The sequence below is a fragment of the Megalopta genalis genome, chromosome 3 (genome assembly GCF_051020955.1).
Source record: "Megalopta genalis isolate 19385.01 chromosome 3, iyMegGena1_principal, whole genome shotgun sequence".
Taxonomy (NCBI): Eukaryota; Metazoa; Arthropoda; class Insecta; order Hymenoptera; family Halictidae; genus Megalopta; species Megalopta genalis.
The window spans coordinates 6,177,838-6,194,907 of record NC_135015.1 but is presented as its reverse complement, the minus strand read 5'-3'; the positions used below and the strand labels follow the sequence as shown (position 1 = coordinate 6,194,907).

Genomic DNA, 17,070 nt, shown 5'->3' with positions numbered 1-17,070 from the left:
CTGGGAATTATAAAATCATCGCCGGTAGTAAATGTGTCAAGTTTGTAAATCTTTGATTGTAACATTGATAATTTCCGAAGAATAATAGAAAATATCACAGTCATAAGTTTATATGCAAAGGATCAAAGAAGGAGAAGAAAATACCAAGTATATTGGTTTAACTATCTTTATATTTGTTATTCCATTATACGTATAAAAAAAAGAGTCTTGTTTTTACAAAGCAACATCGCGCTCGACAAGTGACGTATCGTAATACCTGAATTACCATTACATATATCACAATAAAATGGACGTGCGAATGGCTTTCGCATGTGTATGTATACGTGTAAAATGACAATCATGGAAATCATATGGCAAGCAACAAATGGTTTCTCTAAACAAGCCGCACGATTGTCTAAGCGATGAGTCTCGGGACACGCAGGTTTCGTCCCGAGCATTAGGACGCCTACTCTTTTTCTCTTTCTCTCTCTCTCACTCTCACTCTGTGTCTCTCTCGTTTCTAACACTTCGGAGGATCTCGAAATTACTCGATAAGTCATTGACATTCTCCTCGAAGATCGTAAACGAACACATTTAGACCGTGAGCGGATGCGTATCGTGTCTTTCATCATCGACGACTCGCATTTGCTACTTTAGACTCGCTCTAAATTAGCCAGACGAAGTCCCTAATCGTTCTCGTAAGTCGCACGAGCATTCACCTAAAGTTCCGACAGTGTTCAGACTTCATTTTCCGTGGCAACAAGCCCTGGCTGCGATGGTTTAGGCTCTCGTCTCCTCGAAAGGCACAATAGTCCCGACACCTTCATCAGCTACTATCGTCTTCGTTGTTGCTAGGGTCCGATGACACGTTGATCGGCATTGTGACTAATATCGTGTGTACTCTATCTTGAACTCTAACTTCCTGTTGCTCTATTTATCCCGCGGTAGAAAGCAGTGTTCGTCCCGTCCGGTGGACCACTGTTATTTTCATTCCCTGAACACAAAGAGTTTAGTCTACGCAGACTACGAGGTCCAGTGGCCGCCGTTAACTCCCATTGCTGGCCACGCTGTCGACGACAATCCCGAGCGACGGAATCCTCACACTCCTATCACACGATTGCACGTCGGTGGAGTCTGGTTGTGTTGCAAAACGCTGGCCCTCCAGCATATCGCAGACCTCTTTCGTTGCGAACACGGACTGGCGAGGCTGGCAATCTCACCTGGAAAAGGAGATAACATTTCGTGAGAAAAGAAGTGGCATTAAAATATTTAAAAGATCATATTATTTTTTATTAAGATATTTATTATTTAGATATTTATGAATAGATGCTAACCCTGAAGAAAAAGGATGAAGCAAAAGTGTAGAGTAGAGATTCTATATATAAGACTGTTATCGACAAAATCAAGCACACGTGGATTGATTTATACAAGAAATAGAAATAGTCAGCCATATTATTTAATGGTACGATTGTCATAGGCAGTTTCCAAGTCATTCTACTACAAAGAGAATCTCGTATGTAGAAGTTTTATTTTACGTTTGATCTATGCGAGAAATAGAACGAGTACCATGGGCGGTTGTAAAGTCATTCTACCATAAATAGAGATTCATATGAACAAATTCTACTCTATATTTTTAGCTCACTTTTTCAACTTTACAGCAGGGCATACATGGAAGATGTACGTAAATAGAGAGGAAAGGTTTTTATTATCCGTGTGACAGTTTCCAAGTACATATTTAATAAGTTTCTATTCCTGGCATCGAATTCAGTAACGTTTAATAAAAGCATATGGCATTCGGCTCGACGATCAGATATTCTATTTTACGAGCAAATGATAACGGATCTATAGCTCGCCGTGACGTCAACGAATCTTGTGCCACAATCTGTAACGTCACAACAGTGAGAACGCGTCAGCCACGGTTTTACAGTTACGAATTTTCCTGACCTCCTTTCAGTTCCATGTTTGCTTTCGTATTATTACACAGATTTCAATTGCTTCTCACGGAAGACTCGAAAACGAGATCGGAAATCCAATATATATGAATTACTTGTATCATCTAGATAATAATCTTCAATTATTTTTATTATATCACATTATATCTCTGAGAATATACAGGGTGTCCCTGAAAAGTATGTACAAGCGGGCATCAGGTGATTTCTCATAAAAAAAAACATCAGAAAATATAGAATAGCCTTCTTTTGTTTAGGACTTAGTTTCTGAGAAAGTTGAGTTTGAATATTCAAACATGAGTTTTTTATTTTCTTTTTTTGTCATTCCAAGCAATAGCAAAATTTAAAAAAGAAAGCATCCTAGTTATGATCTAGTAGATTGGTCTGTCTAAAAAAAATTTGCGTCGGTTAGTCCAGTTCTAAGAAAGTTATTGCGTTTTAAAAATTGTTCGAACATTAATGTTGATACAGTGAATCCTATTAATGTTCGAATGTCTAATTAGAGTATTCAGCAAATTATTATAATTTACTTGTTGTTGCTATTTATAAATAAATGGAATCATTTTTCCTACACAGCTTAATTACTTTACTTCGTGATTTCAAAATGAAACACATGAAATCTGTCTCACTAAAGTATCTGCCGGACTATTCTACTGTATTTGTTCTATCCGAATACAACCAATTTTGTTCAATGTTAACCAGACAGTTACCAAACTTCATTTATGTAACTTTTTTATTTGTTATTTTTATAAGGCAATCTTTCATTTTTCTTGTTGGTTCAGGAGTATGTAATAAATTCTTTACCAATTTCTTATCATGTTTTAGATTAGTATTATTAACTTCACTATTCATTCATTCGTCTATTTTACTATTTAATTATTACTACAATCTTTACGGCTTTTCACCAACAACAAAAAGTAATTTTTGACAGGAAAGTAAAATCAAAATGTTATGCATTAATTGCAAGAAATTGGAGCCCGAATTAAAAATTCTCCTCTGTAACATTTATAATAAACCAAAGACGTCGGTACCCTTAAATCTCGCAATTTTTTCGCTGTACTAAATTTTATCCAGTCCCGTTTATCCTATCTGCACCAAACACGCATTTCAGTCATAAAAATCGAATTTTACCTCGCGTACGGTGGCGGTGGTGAGGGCGTAGGGTCCCTAGAAACAATTTCCACGGTTCTGGGAACCATGTTGTGCACTGCCGGCATCGACAGCGCACTGCTGTTGCTCAGCCTAACCAGGTGACTAGGATTCAGCTTGATGGCATCATCGTAGCTAGGTGGCGCGTCCGTGACTGCCTCGTAGTCTGGCGGTTTCTGTCTGTATCCAGTAGATGGTTCCTCGATGGAAATCACATGGATCGGATCGTCTATCTGCGGGTAAAGAAAAGTCGCCGTATGAATCACGCTCGTTCGAAAACCATGAATAAATCTGCGACCGTCGTCTCGCTTCCGTTGCGTGAGAAAGAAAGATGATTAAAGCGGCAGCATGTTCCTATAATTGCGCTGCTGAACGCCGCGCGTCGTTTAATTCTGCGCAGCGTTATACTATGTCAACTTTTATCGTTCATCTTTATGACGGCATTATACCCGACCACAAGGATATTAACCCCGAAATGGTATTCTTCTATATATATCCCCGAGTCGTCTATAGATATCTATATACGTACATGCTCGCCTCGACACCTTTATGAAGTTTATAGCCGCGAATGCGGACCTAAGACACGAAAGGGCGCGTTACGTGCAGACAGCCGGACAGAGAGAGGGACACCGAGTACGAAAATAGATGCGGTTTATTCGCGACCATAAAAGAAAAAAGGTTCTGAGAAAATTGCATAATCGTATCGGGGTGTATCTCGACGGCAGGTGAACGACTGACGCCGATTCTTCCCCGCGGTGTCAGCCATTTTTTCCCGCGTTACGTCTCGTTGCTACCGATTGCGGAGTACCAGCGTTGCAACATTGACGTTTTTCTGCATTTCATGGTTCGTGGGCATTCTGCGGAATTTCATTTATTTAATGGATAGCCATCGAACACGTAATTTCCTTTCGATCGGCCGCGATAGAAGAATTAAATGCCGCGGACCGTAATAGAACGGTGACGGTAGAAAGCGAGGGTTCGCGGTGCTCCTGGGTTCGGGAACTTTGTTTGGACTCTTGGAAAAACTAACAGGTTTCGGGGTGAGTCAACGCGCAATCGGCCGGCTAAATATTCGGGCGATGTTACGAAATCGCAACAAGAACGCCCGGGTATGTTAGGGTGTACACATTCCTGCGAGTATAAATCACATACTGGGTTGTAGAAATAGTTATGCGAGACTGCGTTCTTATGCAGAAATGTTAGAACCCTTGTAACCGAACATTTTATCGAAAAATTGCCTGTGTTACAAAACAATTGATCCAGAGAAACTTCCTGTATCAAAGATACGAAAGTATTTACGATTAAATCTTGCAGAACTTTGGTACACGATCAGATAACCATCACTCGCATTCGGATGATAAGAACTTTTCGTTTTCATGGAATTGATTTAGAGAAGCTGTTTGTACAAAATGCATCGTGAACTAGCTGAATCGCATATAAAATGCGACGAGCTAAGTAATTGCATAAAGAAGATCCACGAATGTCTAGTTCTAAGTATACATTTTTGCTAAAATCGTATCGAAAAACCAGCGAATCTTTGGTGCAATTAATAAATGACCTAATAGTCATGAATGGGGGTATACGTCGAAGGATGGCCACTGATAAATATAGACGCAGAAGCTTCCGGGTGAACATCCTTACGACGGTAGCTAAACGCGCCGCTACGACTACCGACCTCCTTTATGCATCGAGCCACGGACAGCCTTCGCACTTCTATTGTTTCCTTATTCTGAAAGAGGGAACACCGGCTATTTTAAGTCGAGTGGCTGCGCTGCCAGGGCGCACTACTTTCGAAAAAGCAAAAAAAGGAAAGAAAAGTGGGGGGAAGAAACGAGGATAAGAGTAGAAAGAGAGAAAGAGAGAAAGAAAGAGAGACGGGTTTCCAGAGCGAACTTTTCGAGAACAACGCGCAATCAGGATCCCGGGACAATGAGATCGAGCGCAGAATAGCGCGAAAGGGACAAAAGAGGAAGTATTCTAGACAGAGATGAGATATAATCGCGGGAAGATAAGCGGACTCGCGACAAAAACCTTCATCAAATGACGGCGAGAAGCTCCGACTCTCCGGGATGACGTGTTTTCTGAAAAACGCGTAACAACCGTGAGATCTTGCTGGAAAGTTTCGAATGAGAATTTCAATCTTTTAGGGAACGCTCTCTTCTAGATGAGGAAATCCACCGTATACTCTATTGGAGCAATAATTATATTAATCAACTACTGCTAATCGCTTGAGTGATTCTGTAGTCTTTTTTGCAGCTCACTTTATACCTTTAAAAATTCAGCAATATTGTTACTTTATCATGTCTTTTTTCTTTTTTTGCTTGCACTTTGCTTGATTGTTATTGTATTTTTACATTGCAAAACAAGGGGGAGGGGTTCGTCACGTTTAAAGTTATTATCATGATTAAAACATGTAACGATCGCGAGATTTTGCTGAGAAATTTCAAATGGAAATTTCACGCTGAATGATTCTACCGTTATATTGGTTTCGCAAGAGAATATTTGGAGAGCGTTGTAGTTGTTGTTTCAAAACCGAGAAAAACATGTATTTAATTCTTTGATTCCTCGTGATTGATAAACTTGCCTGCGAAGCGTCCGGTTTCGTAATGCCGAAGATGTAAATAGTAAAAAGAGTACTCTCTTGTGTTCGGTCTATCTGTATATGTAAATTGATTAATTAAGGAAAGGAAGGCCGCAGGCAGGATGTTATGAGGAGGCCGATTAAGATTCCAGCGAAATCGTATTCCATTCAAATCGAGAATCGATTCCCGCGTTTCCGTGCGTCACTGACTATTTGCTGATCGTCGAACTCGTCCGTCAGAAGTTCTCATCAATTATTCCGCAACCCATGGAACACCACATGGCTCTCGGAAATGTATATAAAACATGATTCGCCGTGTTTCGAGGCCCCCGGAGTGAATTGCGTGTGAAAGAAAGATGGCAGCGACGATTCTGATCGAAGCATATTATTTTTATCTTGTAGCCCGTTTACAATCGACGATAATTGCGGCTCGGTGGTGGACTACTATAGTAGCAACGAGTACTCTCTGCGGTCTATAAGAGGGGGTTGACCCGGATCGATCTAAAAACGCTATAATCTTCGGAGGCTTCGATCAAGAGCACCGTTCCGGAGCTCCTAAATCGCTGTTCTGCGTTAGGATTGCGAACGAGAGGCCGTTGACACCGAACGTGGCCAATCGCGTTCTTAATATTAATCTTGATCCTGTTAAATATGTTACTTCAATCGTATAACAACGTATCGAGGTTGTTAAGATGCATCGAGTTATTTAGAAGTAGCTACAGAAAACTGATCGATTGATAGACGTAAATCCTGACAATAAAATAAGAGAATGCGCATACTGGTATCAACGTTATGCGCTCGCAAATATTTTACGATAACACTGTGCACAGATTGCTCAAGTGCATTTCTTAAATTTTGATGGCCTTTTTCGAATAACACAGATTTTAATTTAACTAGAAAACAATTACTTGTTCGGCTAGTGACGCACACAAAAATCAATGTTTCAGTTTTAGCGTGTGTTGCGAAGCAGACGTCGGTCAATTATGCAGAAGTGAAAGATCAGTAATTTTATGCGTTGCGTAAATAACACGAGTTCTAGCACAATTTCCAGTGATTGGCATAAATCCTCGCAGTTTATTGTCAGCGATGAAAGGCATTGTTCGCTTCGAGAAATTTAGTGCCGCTTTCACACAGGATTGCGAGGGTTTCGTAGATAATGGATGCAAGATCGAAGAAACCGGCGAGACGAGACGAGACGAGAGCCGCGACGCGTTCCAGAAGAAATTTATCGTTACGCCGCGATTTAGAAAAATGAAGTCTTACCTGAGCGGTGATTGGATGATTTGTGTGTTGTGTGTGCATGGTTGCCCTACTTGGCGGTGCGTGCAGCCAACAACACATTGCGGCACATATGAGAAGAGCCCCCGCGATTATGCAAGCAACACCGACATATCGTACCGGTTCGACGTAGTTCTCTGCGAGGCCTAACCAGTTTATCAGGGCTCCGACGCAAAGCAGAACCATCCCGTACCTGTACGGACGCTGCGATCGTCGTGATTCCTCCAAGGACATTGCTGAAATACCGACGGCACCACATTAATTCGCTAATTAATGAAATAAAACAGTAATATTAAAATATAAATGCTAAGAACAATTACAGTAAATCGTATGTCATTTCAGCTGCACTGAATATGCAAGTCTTTTCAAGAATAATTAAATGGATGGCTACATTTTAAAATAATGACTACATTGTATTAATAGTAAAATAGCATCTTTTGTTAGCTGCAAACAATTTCAGATTGTATCGTAGTTGAATTCCGTTCGTTACTACTATCTTTTAAATTTATATTTATCTTGTCGATTGGGAAAATAAGTTACACATTGAAAAATTGGCGATTACTGGACTGCGGAAATAATCTGCAATAATTTAAAAACACGGTAGTCTTGTTCTTCTTCGATAATTTTAGTGGATTGAGAATGATGCACTGATCCTTCCATATTTTTTCTAAATCTAAATTTACTTCGATCGGATATTTGTTAGTCGAATACATTCAATGTTCAAGGAATTTTCGGTCGAATTGTAAGGTATCTGCCGTCTGCTTTACAATTATTTCCGCGATCGTCTGAAAAATAAATAGATTTGCTTCACAGGTAATTCCATGGATTTGTCTCGGGTATAACCGTCGTCTATGTTTAGGCAATATTCCACTTTCGCGCTTCAATTATGTGATGTACGCACACAAAGAGCGACGGCTATTTATGACGTCAGTCAATTTTAGAAAATGTCGCTATTTATATCCGCGGCAAAGATATCGCCACGTATATTACTTCTAGCGACACGGTATTGATTTGAGAGATAGGCGATGACATGCACTGGGAACGCTGAACTTCACTCCGGTTCATGTAGAATGTGCTGAATACACCTCGTATGGCCTTAAAACTCTACACACCGTCTACAAGAAGTTTTGTTCGTGCGTAAATAATCCAATCATTTCTCTCATGATATATATTGAACTTCAATGATTCATTTCTCAGACATTGTACGTCTCAACATCGGAAAATTGTACGTGACTGATAAAAGATCTCCACAAAATGAGTAAGACATTTGATTCGTTAAGTGAATTTGTCATCGAATTGCTATCACTGACATACTCTTCCTAAGTCGACAAATAATTCATTGGTTTAATCGTTACATGGTTTCATATCTGTTATAAACTATACTGTAACTAAACATTTCTGTTAATTTTATATATTATAATATTATATATTACAATATTGTATATTATGTTATAATTATGTTATGTCAATTTCATTTGTTACACGCGGCATCCGCATAGGTGTTCACAATCAATGAATGACCCTATTAAAAAATGAAATAAACAAGAACTGAAAAGACATTGAAAATTCCATAATGGAGTCTTTCAGAAAACAGATGATAAAAATACTTTAAATAACGATATTTGCGTGAATTACCTCATGGCATAAATTTGCTTGAAGCCTAAATAAACACATAAACGAATGCTTCGCAGGGAAATTAGCTCATAAGAGAGGTGACGCGGCAGTAATTAACTATCGAGTTATGAGAATGGACTCAAGGAATATTAATGGCATTGAAACCGATGTAGCGGTGATCCGCGTTAGAGAAAAGAGACAGCACTTGTTCCTTGAAGTGGGTCAATCGAACAAAGCGGTTGGGTACCATCAAAAGCGACGGTGGAACTAATAGCGAAAATTAGGTGGCGGGTGAACAATTCTTGTCCAAGGAAACATCTAACTCGCCGAATAGTCGCGCATGAGCCAAGTAGCGTTTTCGCGTTAGCTCTTATCAAGAACTTTTTGCTTGTCATTGCTGACGTATTCTTTAATCACTTTCTACGATTACTTACGACTTTCTCTAGCAATGTAGGACGTTCACAAAAACATGCTCAAATTCACAGACACATGCGCAAGAAATCGTTAATTGCCGGCATGCCACGAGTGCCCGCCATAAAGAAATCAAATTACTCGATCTCCCGCTACTTTTCGCGTTATTACTATATTTCTGAAGTGTACAGCATCTTATAGCTGATTATTGCGTGAGATAGGATATGCTAATGTCGATTAAAAACTCCCGCGAAGTCTTTTTCGCGGTGTGTTGAGGTACATTCCTTGCTATTGAGCACCTGCGATCATTATTGCGATCATTATTACGATCATTATTGCGTTTGCAAGAGCATCAAGGCTGCCAAGAAATTCTGAAGCAGTGGAATCTACTATCAAATATTACTGCACGACTCAAAGTAGGATAAAGTCGCGAGAAAAAATGGTAAATCAACTTTCAAAGTGTCATTTCAAATCGAAGACAACTCTTTATAAAAGAAAAATAAATGTGCAAGAAAACTTCTTGAACTTTGTAGAATAGTTTAAACTTGACAGAACTTCAAAAATGTAACTCCAACTATAAATTGTAGTGAAGACTTCAGCCTTCAAAATAAGCACAGGTAGATTTTAGTAAGATTTGTGTCTACATCATCTGTTATCACAGTTCATTGCACATAATAGATGAATGCTAATTAATTTTAATTTTCGTTGGCCTCGATTTTGTATTTAAAATCGAAATGTAGAATAATTTAAAAATTATTTCAAGAGGATTTTAAACCAGAGTGAATATTCATAAAGAAATCGTCGTCGCGCAACCGGCATGAATTGAAGTCCGAGCGAAGTTGAGGACGGAAAATTCGCGGGCTAATTACGGGGAACGTTTAAAGGAACGTTCAACGGACTTGTTAAAGTTCAGTGACGCCGGATATAGACGACCATTGCGTTCGCGGCGATATAAATCGATCAGCCGCGTTTGTTTTGAGTGCGAAAGAAATATGTTCGCTGCAAGTAAAAGTCTATAAATATTCTTCAGCTGCGTGAAAAGTAGGGTACGCGAGAATGAACACGCCGCGAAGGTAGGCCATCCCAACATTAGCGATTGCGGCGATCGATATCTGTCATTTCTCTGTCATGCCACATGTTACTTCCGAATAAAGAAACCATGAAACATTAATGGGCACGTTATCGCCGCTGTTGTTTGGGAAAACCTGGTCACGCACTATTTTCTCCATCACAATACATGCACACTCTTCGTTAAAAACTTGCAAATTCTTCGTACGGATTTTCTATAAATCCTCAAACCAAGTAATATCAACCCCTTAAATGGAAATGACGAGCCTCTCCCGAAAACATTTTGTGTGCCAACCTCGAATTTTATGAGCCACGCCTATAAATATATTAAATAAAAACGGTATTATTTTAGTTTTACTTTGTGATATAACTCTCCTCGTGTAAAGTTTCGCTAAATTATATTGTCTGCACACGCACGTTTTTTTTTTTTAAATAAACCATGAAGCAAAATGTTAGCAGGAAAAGCTGAAGCCCTACAAAATTGAATGGAACTCGGAGAAATGGATCCGAGGACTTATTTCAACGCATTGTCTATGGAACCCGTACTTTTACGTTTTTTTTTTCAGACCGTCACTTGAGCGCGGGTCACGTAATAGTACGTATTTGATAGATTTGCGTTGGCGAGCGAGTATTGTACAAACGTGGGTCATTGTAAGTGTGTATGTTTGCATCACTAGGCGACAGACCAAATAAAAGAACGAATATTTCCTAGAAGTGCAGTAAACCGCAGTGTAATAAAAAATATTATTTAAGCATAAAACAAAAAGGTTTCGCTATAAAAAAAACCAAGTAGTTTTCGATTTATCGTGGCTTTACTGAAGGTTAAATTTACTAAATTCCCACGAAATTCGCCCGCTACACGCGAAACGCCCGCTACACCCGAAAGTCCGCGGCGAAACGCACCCGCAGTCAATGTGTTAATTCCGAGTAAATCGAACTGAATTAATATTAATCTGAGAAAATGGTCAGAACCACAAATGTTATCGTGAAACGTCGAACTAAAAACCGCAGAACAGCGAAACTACAAAATAATCAACGATCGAAGATCGCAAGAAAAAGGCACAGACGGTGCCTGTCAAATGAAATTCGAACGTGACAGAAAGTCCGAAGTGAATTCACGTTTCTTGATCAACGAGGACATTGACAGATTTCCAGTGCTCGGTAAATTATGATTTATGGCCGCGGAGTCACCGATTCCCAAAGAACGCCTGCGCAATGTGATTTATCGATGACTCGGCAGATTATTGAGGTGATAAGTCGGGTTTGTTGTTGAATGACCTACCGTTGATCTCGTCCATATCCGAACGCGGGCAGTCCAGCAGCTGAACGGATCGAGAACTTGATTTACGTCTGGGTTCCGGGACGACTAAAACGAACGTGTCTATCAGCGGCGTTATGTCTTTATACTGAATATAACATCCGATAACGGGGACAGAGATCATAAAGATAAGGGCTGGTATTTTTGACACTTATCATGGCCTAGTCGTCACAAGTTTGCTCGAGCAGGCGCACGCAAAGTTTACGAAATCGTCTTCCCCTCCCCACGATCGCATCTTACGGTTTCGCAGTGCAAAGGGGATAGAGCCGGTGGCAGATGTTGCGAAGGGATAATTAGTACGAATTCGCGCAGATGGCGACATACGGTTCGGAATATGTCGGATCTGGGCTGTAGATATTTGTGCAAGTGTGGTGCGCATAACATATGGAAATATTATAGACACTGCATATATATTATAATCTGCTTTCGCTAAATGAAATCTTCTACTTGAACTAAATCGTTTTTCCTCTATATCGTCAAATTTTATAAAATAATCTATACAAATGTAACTAGAAAATGACATGTGAAATTTGAGCACACTACAAATGTTTTCACTATTCAATATCCTGATATTCTTCCGATGTTCTTACCGATATGTATTTCATTTTCTGCTAAAATTATGGTCTTAACATTTCACATGTTCGTGTGTAATAAATATTATAAAATATTGGTGATTTATCTAGTAAAAGTCTGTAAGGTAATTGAAAAAACTAAAGGGATGAACCCACCGTCAAATACTGGTACTATTCGCGAAACTGTACAAGATTATCTATCAAAATGACGCGTACTTGAATCAATTGTGTTATCGTCGAAGGATCAACGCAAAGCTGTTGATCAACGCATGAGGAAGGTTTAAAACTTTTCAATGATGATACAATAAATGTTCCTATAACGGTACATCTCGTCGGTATTTCCTGGTAATCGAAAACGATACGCAATTCTTGTCACCGTTGAAAGACAAAGCAAAATTCTGTTAAATATTTATTCGAAATTCTTCATGTAATTTTGTTATTAAAAGATCCTTTCATAGCAATAGAATGTGGAAAATAAGTTAATGTTTACTAGCAACGTTGTTAGTTGAACCGTGCCATTACCGTAACTAAATAGAGTTAGTTAAATATGTACGTATGCAAAAATACTCTGATAAACGACTGACGTCCTATAAACTTGCCGATAATGTCATGTACAAAGTGTGCATAATCACATAAGAAAAAAAAGGTACGATATGCTGTCCAATAAAAGTGAGTAGTGCACGTCGCATATAATTTGCAGTATCGCACCCACCGTTATATAATTAAAAAAATTGAATCTAATACCGTTTACGACGAAGGCCGCGTAAGGAACTGGCATTGAAAATAATTATTCCTTTCCTATTACTGACCGTTAGGGATTGCTTCCTGATTCCGATCATGTTGCACTGCTATCTGCAATCGTGTTTCCAATTACTCGTTAAAATAACTCCAGAAAAACTTCATAGAATATTCAGAGATAAATTGCTCGATATTTAGATTTATCGTTACGAGATACAACTTTGCAGGTTCCGTTCAATGTTATCCGTCATATGCCGCAGCGGAAACGTTCAGAAGAATGAGTTAAAAGACAAATGCGACCACTGTACTGCTGGTTTTACAAATTTATAATAAAAGTAAATATAGGAAGAGCACGTAACGTTAAAAGAGCTAAAAAGAACTAGATTTTGCTGCGTTATTTTTAACTTATTCAAATTATTAAAGAAGGTCATAAATCTCTATTTGACTTTTATTTCCCGAAGTTGGCTAAGAAAACTGTTATTTTGCAGAAAGATTTGCACTTCTGTGACTATGGACGATGGACGCTCGAGTGGTACATGTATCGCCCCGTCAGTAGAATTGTACGTGTGGTAGTCAGACGTGTCCGCTCTAACTTCGCACGTTTTTACGTTGCAGGTTCGCTGGCAATCATGTTTGCAAACGAATGCAAACTTCCGGGTGTTTCCCACAATGAAAACGCAAAAACAATCGCTAATCCTTCGACGTGTTTTCAAGCTGCAGATAAGATCCCGAAATTGAACGATGCACTGATTAACAAGTGCATTCCGTACGATCAAACTTGAGACTCGCAATTATCTCTCTCTCTCTCTCTCTCTCGATGACTTCTGAACTTTCCCCAGTGTACCACAGATTTTGATTTGGTATTTTCAACATCGATACTATTCATAACTGTACACTCGCACTTGTAAGTTGTTCGTGAATTTAAAGTCAAAGTAAAGGATCGATCTCCAATGTTCATTGTTTAATAAAATAGCTAGCGTAGCTTTAAACAAGTGTTAAACAAGTGTGTAGCTGTAAACAGAAAGTATAAAAATATTCCTCCAAATCTGCTGTGACTTCGGAGAAAGATAGTGACCATATATGTAGCCATAGTGATAGCTAATATATCACGTTCATCCTTCGTGATCAATTCCCATATTTCAGATTGATATTAAGTGTACAAACTTCCGCAAAATCCGCTTCAAATTATTAAGATTCACTCCATACATTTTTATTTCCTTGTCACCGATAACTGACTAACTGAGACAGAGAACGTTCTGTTGAAGTGTGACAAGATCTATTACTTTCGTCTGATGGTTTATACGGTTGGTTGAACGTAAAAATTGAAACTTTCGAATTTATCCGTCCAAGTTAACCGATGAAGCCAAAGAACTGCTAAAACGTTCAGATGTACTCGACCGGTGATAATCGAAGATTGATGACAAAAAATAATAATCATGACTTGCTGGTACAAAATCCGGACTTTCCGAAGAAAGCAGAGAATAGTTAAGTCGATGATATCGCCGTTAAGAATTTACGAGCAAATGCTTCAGTGTCATCAGCGATTCATTACGCGACGTGTATCCTAACTATGTTCGTATCTGGCCTTTAACGCCCCACGAATCGGACGTCCGAAAATCGTGTGCAAAAACCTGGTATACAAAATTAATCGTATTGATACGCATCTACTACACACGGGAATTCCAATATCTCATCTCAATATCTCCGTCCTTGATTACTTTTAATTGTCGTTTAACCTCGAATTGCGTGCCGGCCGAACGTGCGGTAGTTCACATAACCATACGCGTTCCGATACGATGCAGAAATAAACGTTCCGACGATACGTAGAACTGATTAGCGCCAACGGCCCTTCAATCTTCCAACAAAAACGGGAAACAATACTAGCCGAGCACGCACGATTCGCGGTACAACTCGTCCGGTACTTTCTTTGTTTTCGAATGTACAGATTGATCGAAACGTGGGCCGGTATTAGTTACAATAAGCTCCGTTGTTTTCCTGTCAGCAATGGCAATGATAACGAAACAATGACACGCCGTTGCCACTCCCGTGACGGATGATAAATCTTTGAGTAATTGCGCAACGCTCTGGCAACCGTGATAGATTGAAATGAATGAAGCTTATTTATAACAATAATGGCGTCGTGAGAACCGTTCGAGATCAGTTTCAATCCCTTACCAACGATTATCGTGAGACGAGTCCCTATTATGTTTTTATAGTCTCGGGCGAGGAGACATTTAACAGTCAGAAACAGTTTTTGATGTTTGTGTGAATGTTTCGTTCTTCATTAATTTCATGAAACGTATCTGCAAACTATAAACATTATGATTAGCTACGGCAATTCACAATTAAGTTATGGCTGCGGAGAAAGTAACAATTGAATTCATTAAGAAAACATTGAAACATTTCTAGACGTGCCAATCTAATGAACAAGATTACGTTGGCTTGTTAGTGTAAAGAGGATTTACGAATGAAGATCATTTTGAGTTATGTCTGATTTGAGTGAGTTATGGTGAATATAAGAATCGCATTGCTGAGAAGAAAGCAACGAAACGTTTCTAGAAATGCTATTCAAATGTATGAGATAAAAAATATTGAAAATCATGTTGTCTTAGCTGGTTATCATCTAATCATTTTGAATTTGATGGTTATCGTTTATTATCGGTTAGGTGATAAACAAGAAACCATTGAAAAGTTTCTAGACGCGCTAATCAATGAATATTACATTGATTTGTACTTTAAACAGAATAATGTATGAATGAAAGAAAATTGTGTATCCTTGCTTCGTGATTGAAAATCATTCTGGACGCGCGAAATGAACATTCGGAACGTGGAATAAAGTGAGAGAGCAATTAAAGTGGCGTAGCTCAGCAACGTGCGTTCGAGAGGCAGCGCAAGCTATAAATAAACCACATTCAGATAATAGTCCAAAAGCGTCCTTTTAGTTGGCAATTTACAGATAAAAACAAGATAGACGTTAATGCCTGTATTTCCTTCCGCGACAAGGTAAACCGGAGTAAATAAGCGCCGATAAAACGGTAATTTATATCGTATTATATTCTCGATCGATGCACACAAGGCTTTAACCAGATGCTAATACGGGAGGAAGGATGCGACACGATCTGTGTGAAAAATGCCCGAGGCAAGGTCTAATTATAGAAATTATACGTTTGATCTTACAGCCCCTTTGTTTTCGAAATAAGATCGTATGATCGCGACGGTATTACCATAGGCTACCTCTGAGTTTAAGTGATCACATGGCTTGATGAATGATCAATGTAGCTTTTTATAACGAAATCTTATTGCTTCAGTCGGAAATGTTGTGCGCTTAAGATTAGGACAATACAGCTTGAGATAAATAGTAAACACACGGTCATAATATATGATTTTGCAGGCAACAGTGTAACAAAAATTTATGCTTTGAATCGGTGATTAAATTAAAGTGACGCGTTCATTATATCATATACCATTCACAGTTACAATCAGTGTTGAATAATGATTGTTTGCGACGTATGTGGAATAAAACTTACTGCGAAATACGACTGAGATATTAATTAAGAATGGAACTGTATTCTATTCGAAGATTTGTATTTGTTCTAAACGAGTAAAGTTCTTCATTCTTGTTCTTATGTTATTCTCTTCTTTTTTTTCACCAACTATTTCATCAACTACCATGTGTATTTGTGGTCGCCCGTGTATAATCGATTACGTTAGCAGCTCGTCGCGAACCAGATCAAGGAATTCGTGAATGCATCAACATTCGTGCGGCGACATTGTACGCAATAAAACATGTGCCTAGTTGGTAAACGTGATTTCGAACGTGAGAAACGTGAGCGAAATGCAACCGTTCGCAGACGAAATTAGTACCTGTTGCTATCGGCGGTGTCGTCTTCAAATATTTAGTTTCTAACATCATATCTATTTCTCACAGAACAAGCTGATAACTGGGTCACAAGATATTCGTGTCGCCGATATGGATTTTTCTCGTTTGCATCTCTTAGTAAGACAGAAATGGAAAATTTTACGGCGCGCTTTGGCCGTGTGATATATATTTTAATTTTGTCGTTGCAGGATGGCGCAGGAATTTCAGTCGCTTCGATTCGGAACTAGTGCGAGTAAACATTTGTGTAGATATTACGTCAGAACATTTCTAGAGTAGTTAGAAAATATTCGTAAATTTGTATTTATAGCACAAGATAAATAAATTATCGAACCATTATCTATTAGCAAAGTCAAAGTAATTTATTACCTGTAATATAAAATTCAATTCGTGCAGACATGTTACGAGTGATATTAACCTTCAAGAACGAACTATAACAATAGTGCCGCTAGCACACGACCGATGATACACACGACTCGTTAAATAATAAATAATAAATCCACAACAGATTATAGAAGTTGGTAGTTGTATAATCG

The 17,070-nt window shown here is 38.8% G+C and overlaps 1 protein-coding gene across 3 annotated transcripts; it reads right to left on the bottom strand.

The window, feature by feature from the left end:
* Positions 1-152: 152 nt before the first annotated feature.
* LOC143259002 (uncharacterized) lies at positions 153-11,834 on the bottom strand. 3 transcript variants are annotated; one of them, XM_076519702.1, is made up of 4 exons: positions 11,312-11,834; positions 7,057-7,172; positions 3,060-3,310; positions 153-1,199 (listed from the first exon to the last, which is right to left on the bottom strand). In XM_076519702.1, exons 1-4 carry the CDS (start codon positions 11,469-11,471, stop codon positions 1,196-1,198), a joined length of 531 nt encoding a protein of 176 aa, XP_076375817.1. In that variant the 5' UTR covers positions 11,472-11,834; the 3' UTR covers positions 153-1,195. The 3 variants fall into 3 exon arrangements, with proteins under 3 accessions (XP_076375817.1, XP_076375815.1, XP_076375816.1); XM_076519700.1 differs by having other exon boundaries at positions 6,922-7,172; positions 11,312-11,581; XM_076519701.1 differs by lacking the exon at positions 153-1,199 and having other exon boundaries at positions 3,056-3,310; positions 6,922-7,172; positions 11,312-11,746.
* Positions 11,835-17,070: the final 5,236 nt, after the last annotated feature.

Excerpts from the sequence above, each read along its gene's own strand:
- LOC143259002 (XM_076519701.1), bottom strand. The coding sequence starts at position 11,471 with ATGATCTCTGTCCCCGTTATCGGATGTTATATTCAGTATAAAGACATA. Across the intron at positions 7,173-11,311 it reads GGATATGGACGAGATCAACG|CAATGTCCTTGGAGGAATCA; the intron begins GTAGGTCATTCA and ends TCGGTATTTCAG. Across the intron at positions 3,311-6,921 it reads ATCATCCAATCACCGCTCAG|ATAGACGATCCGATCCATGT; the intron begins GTAAGACTTCAT and ends CTTTACCCGCAG.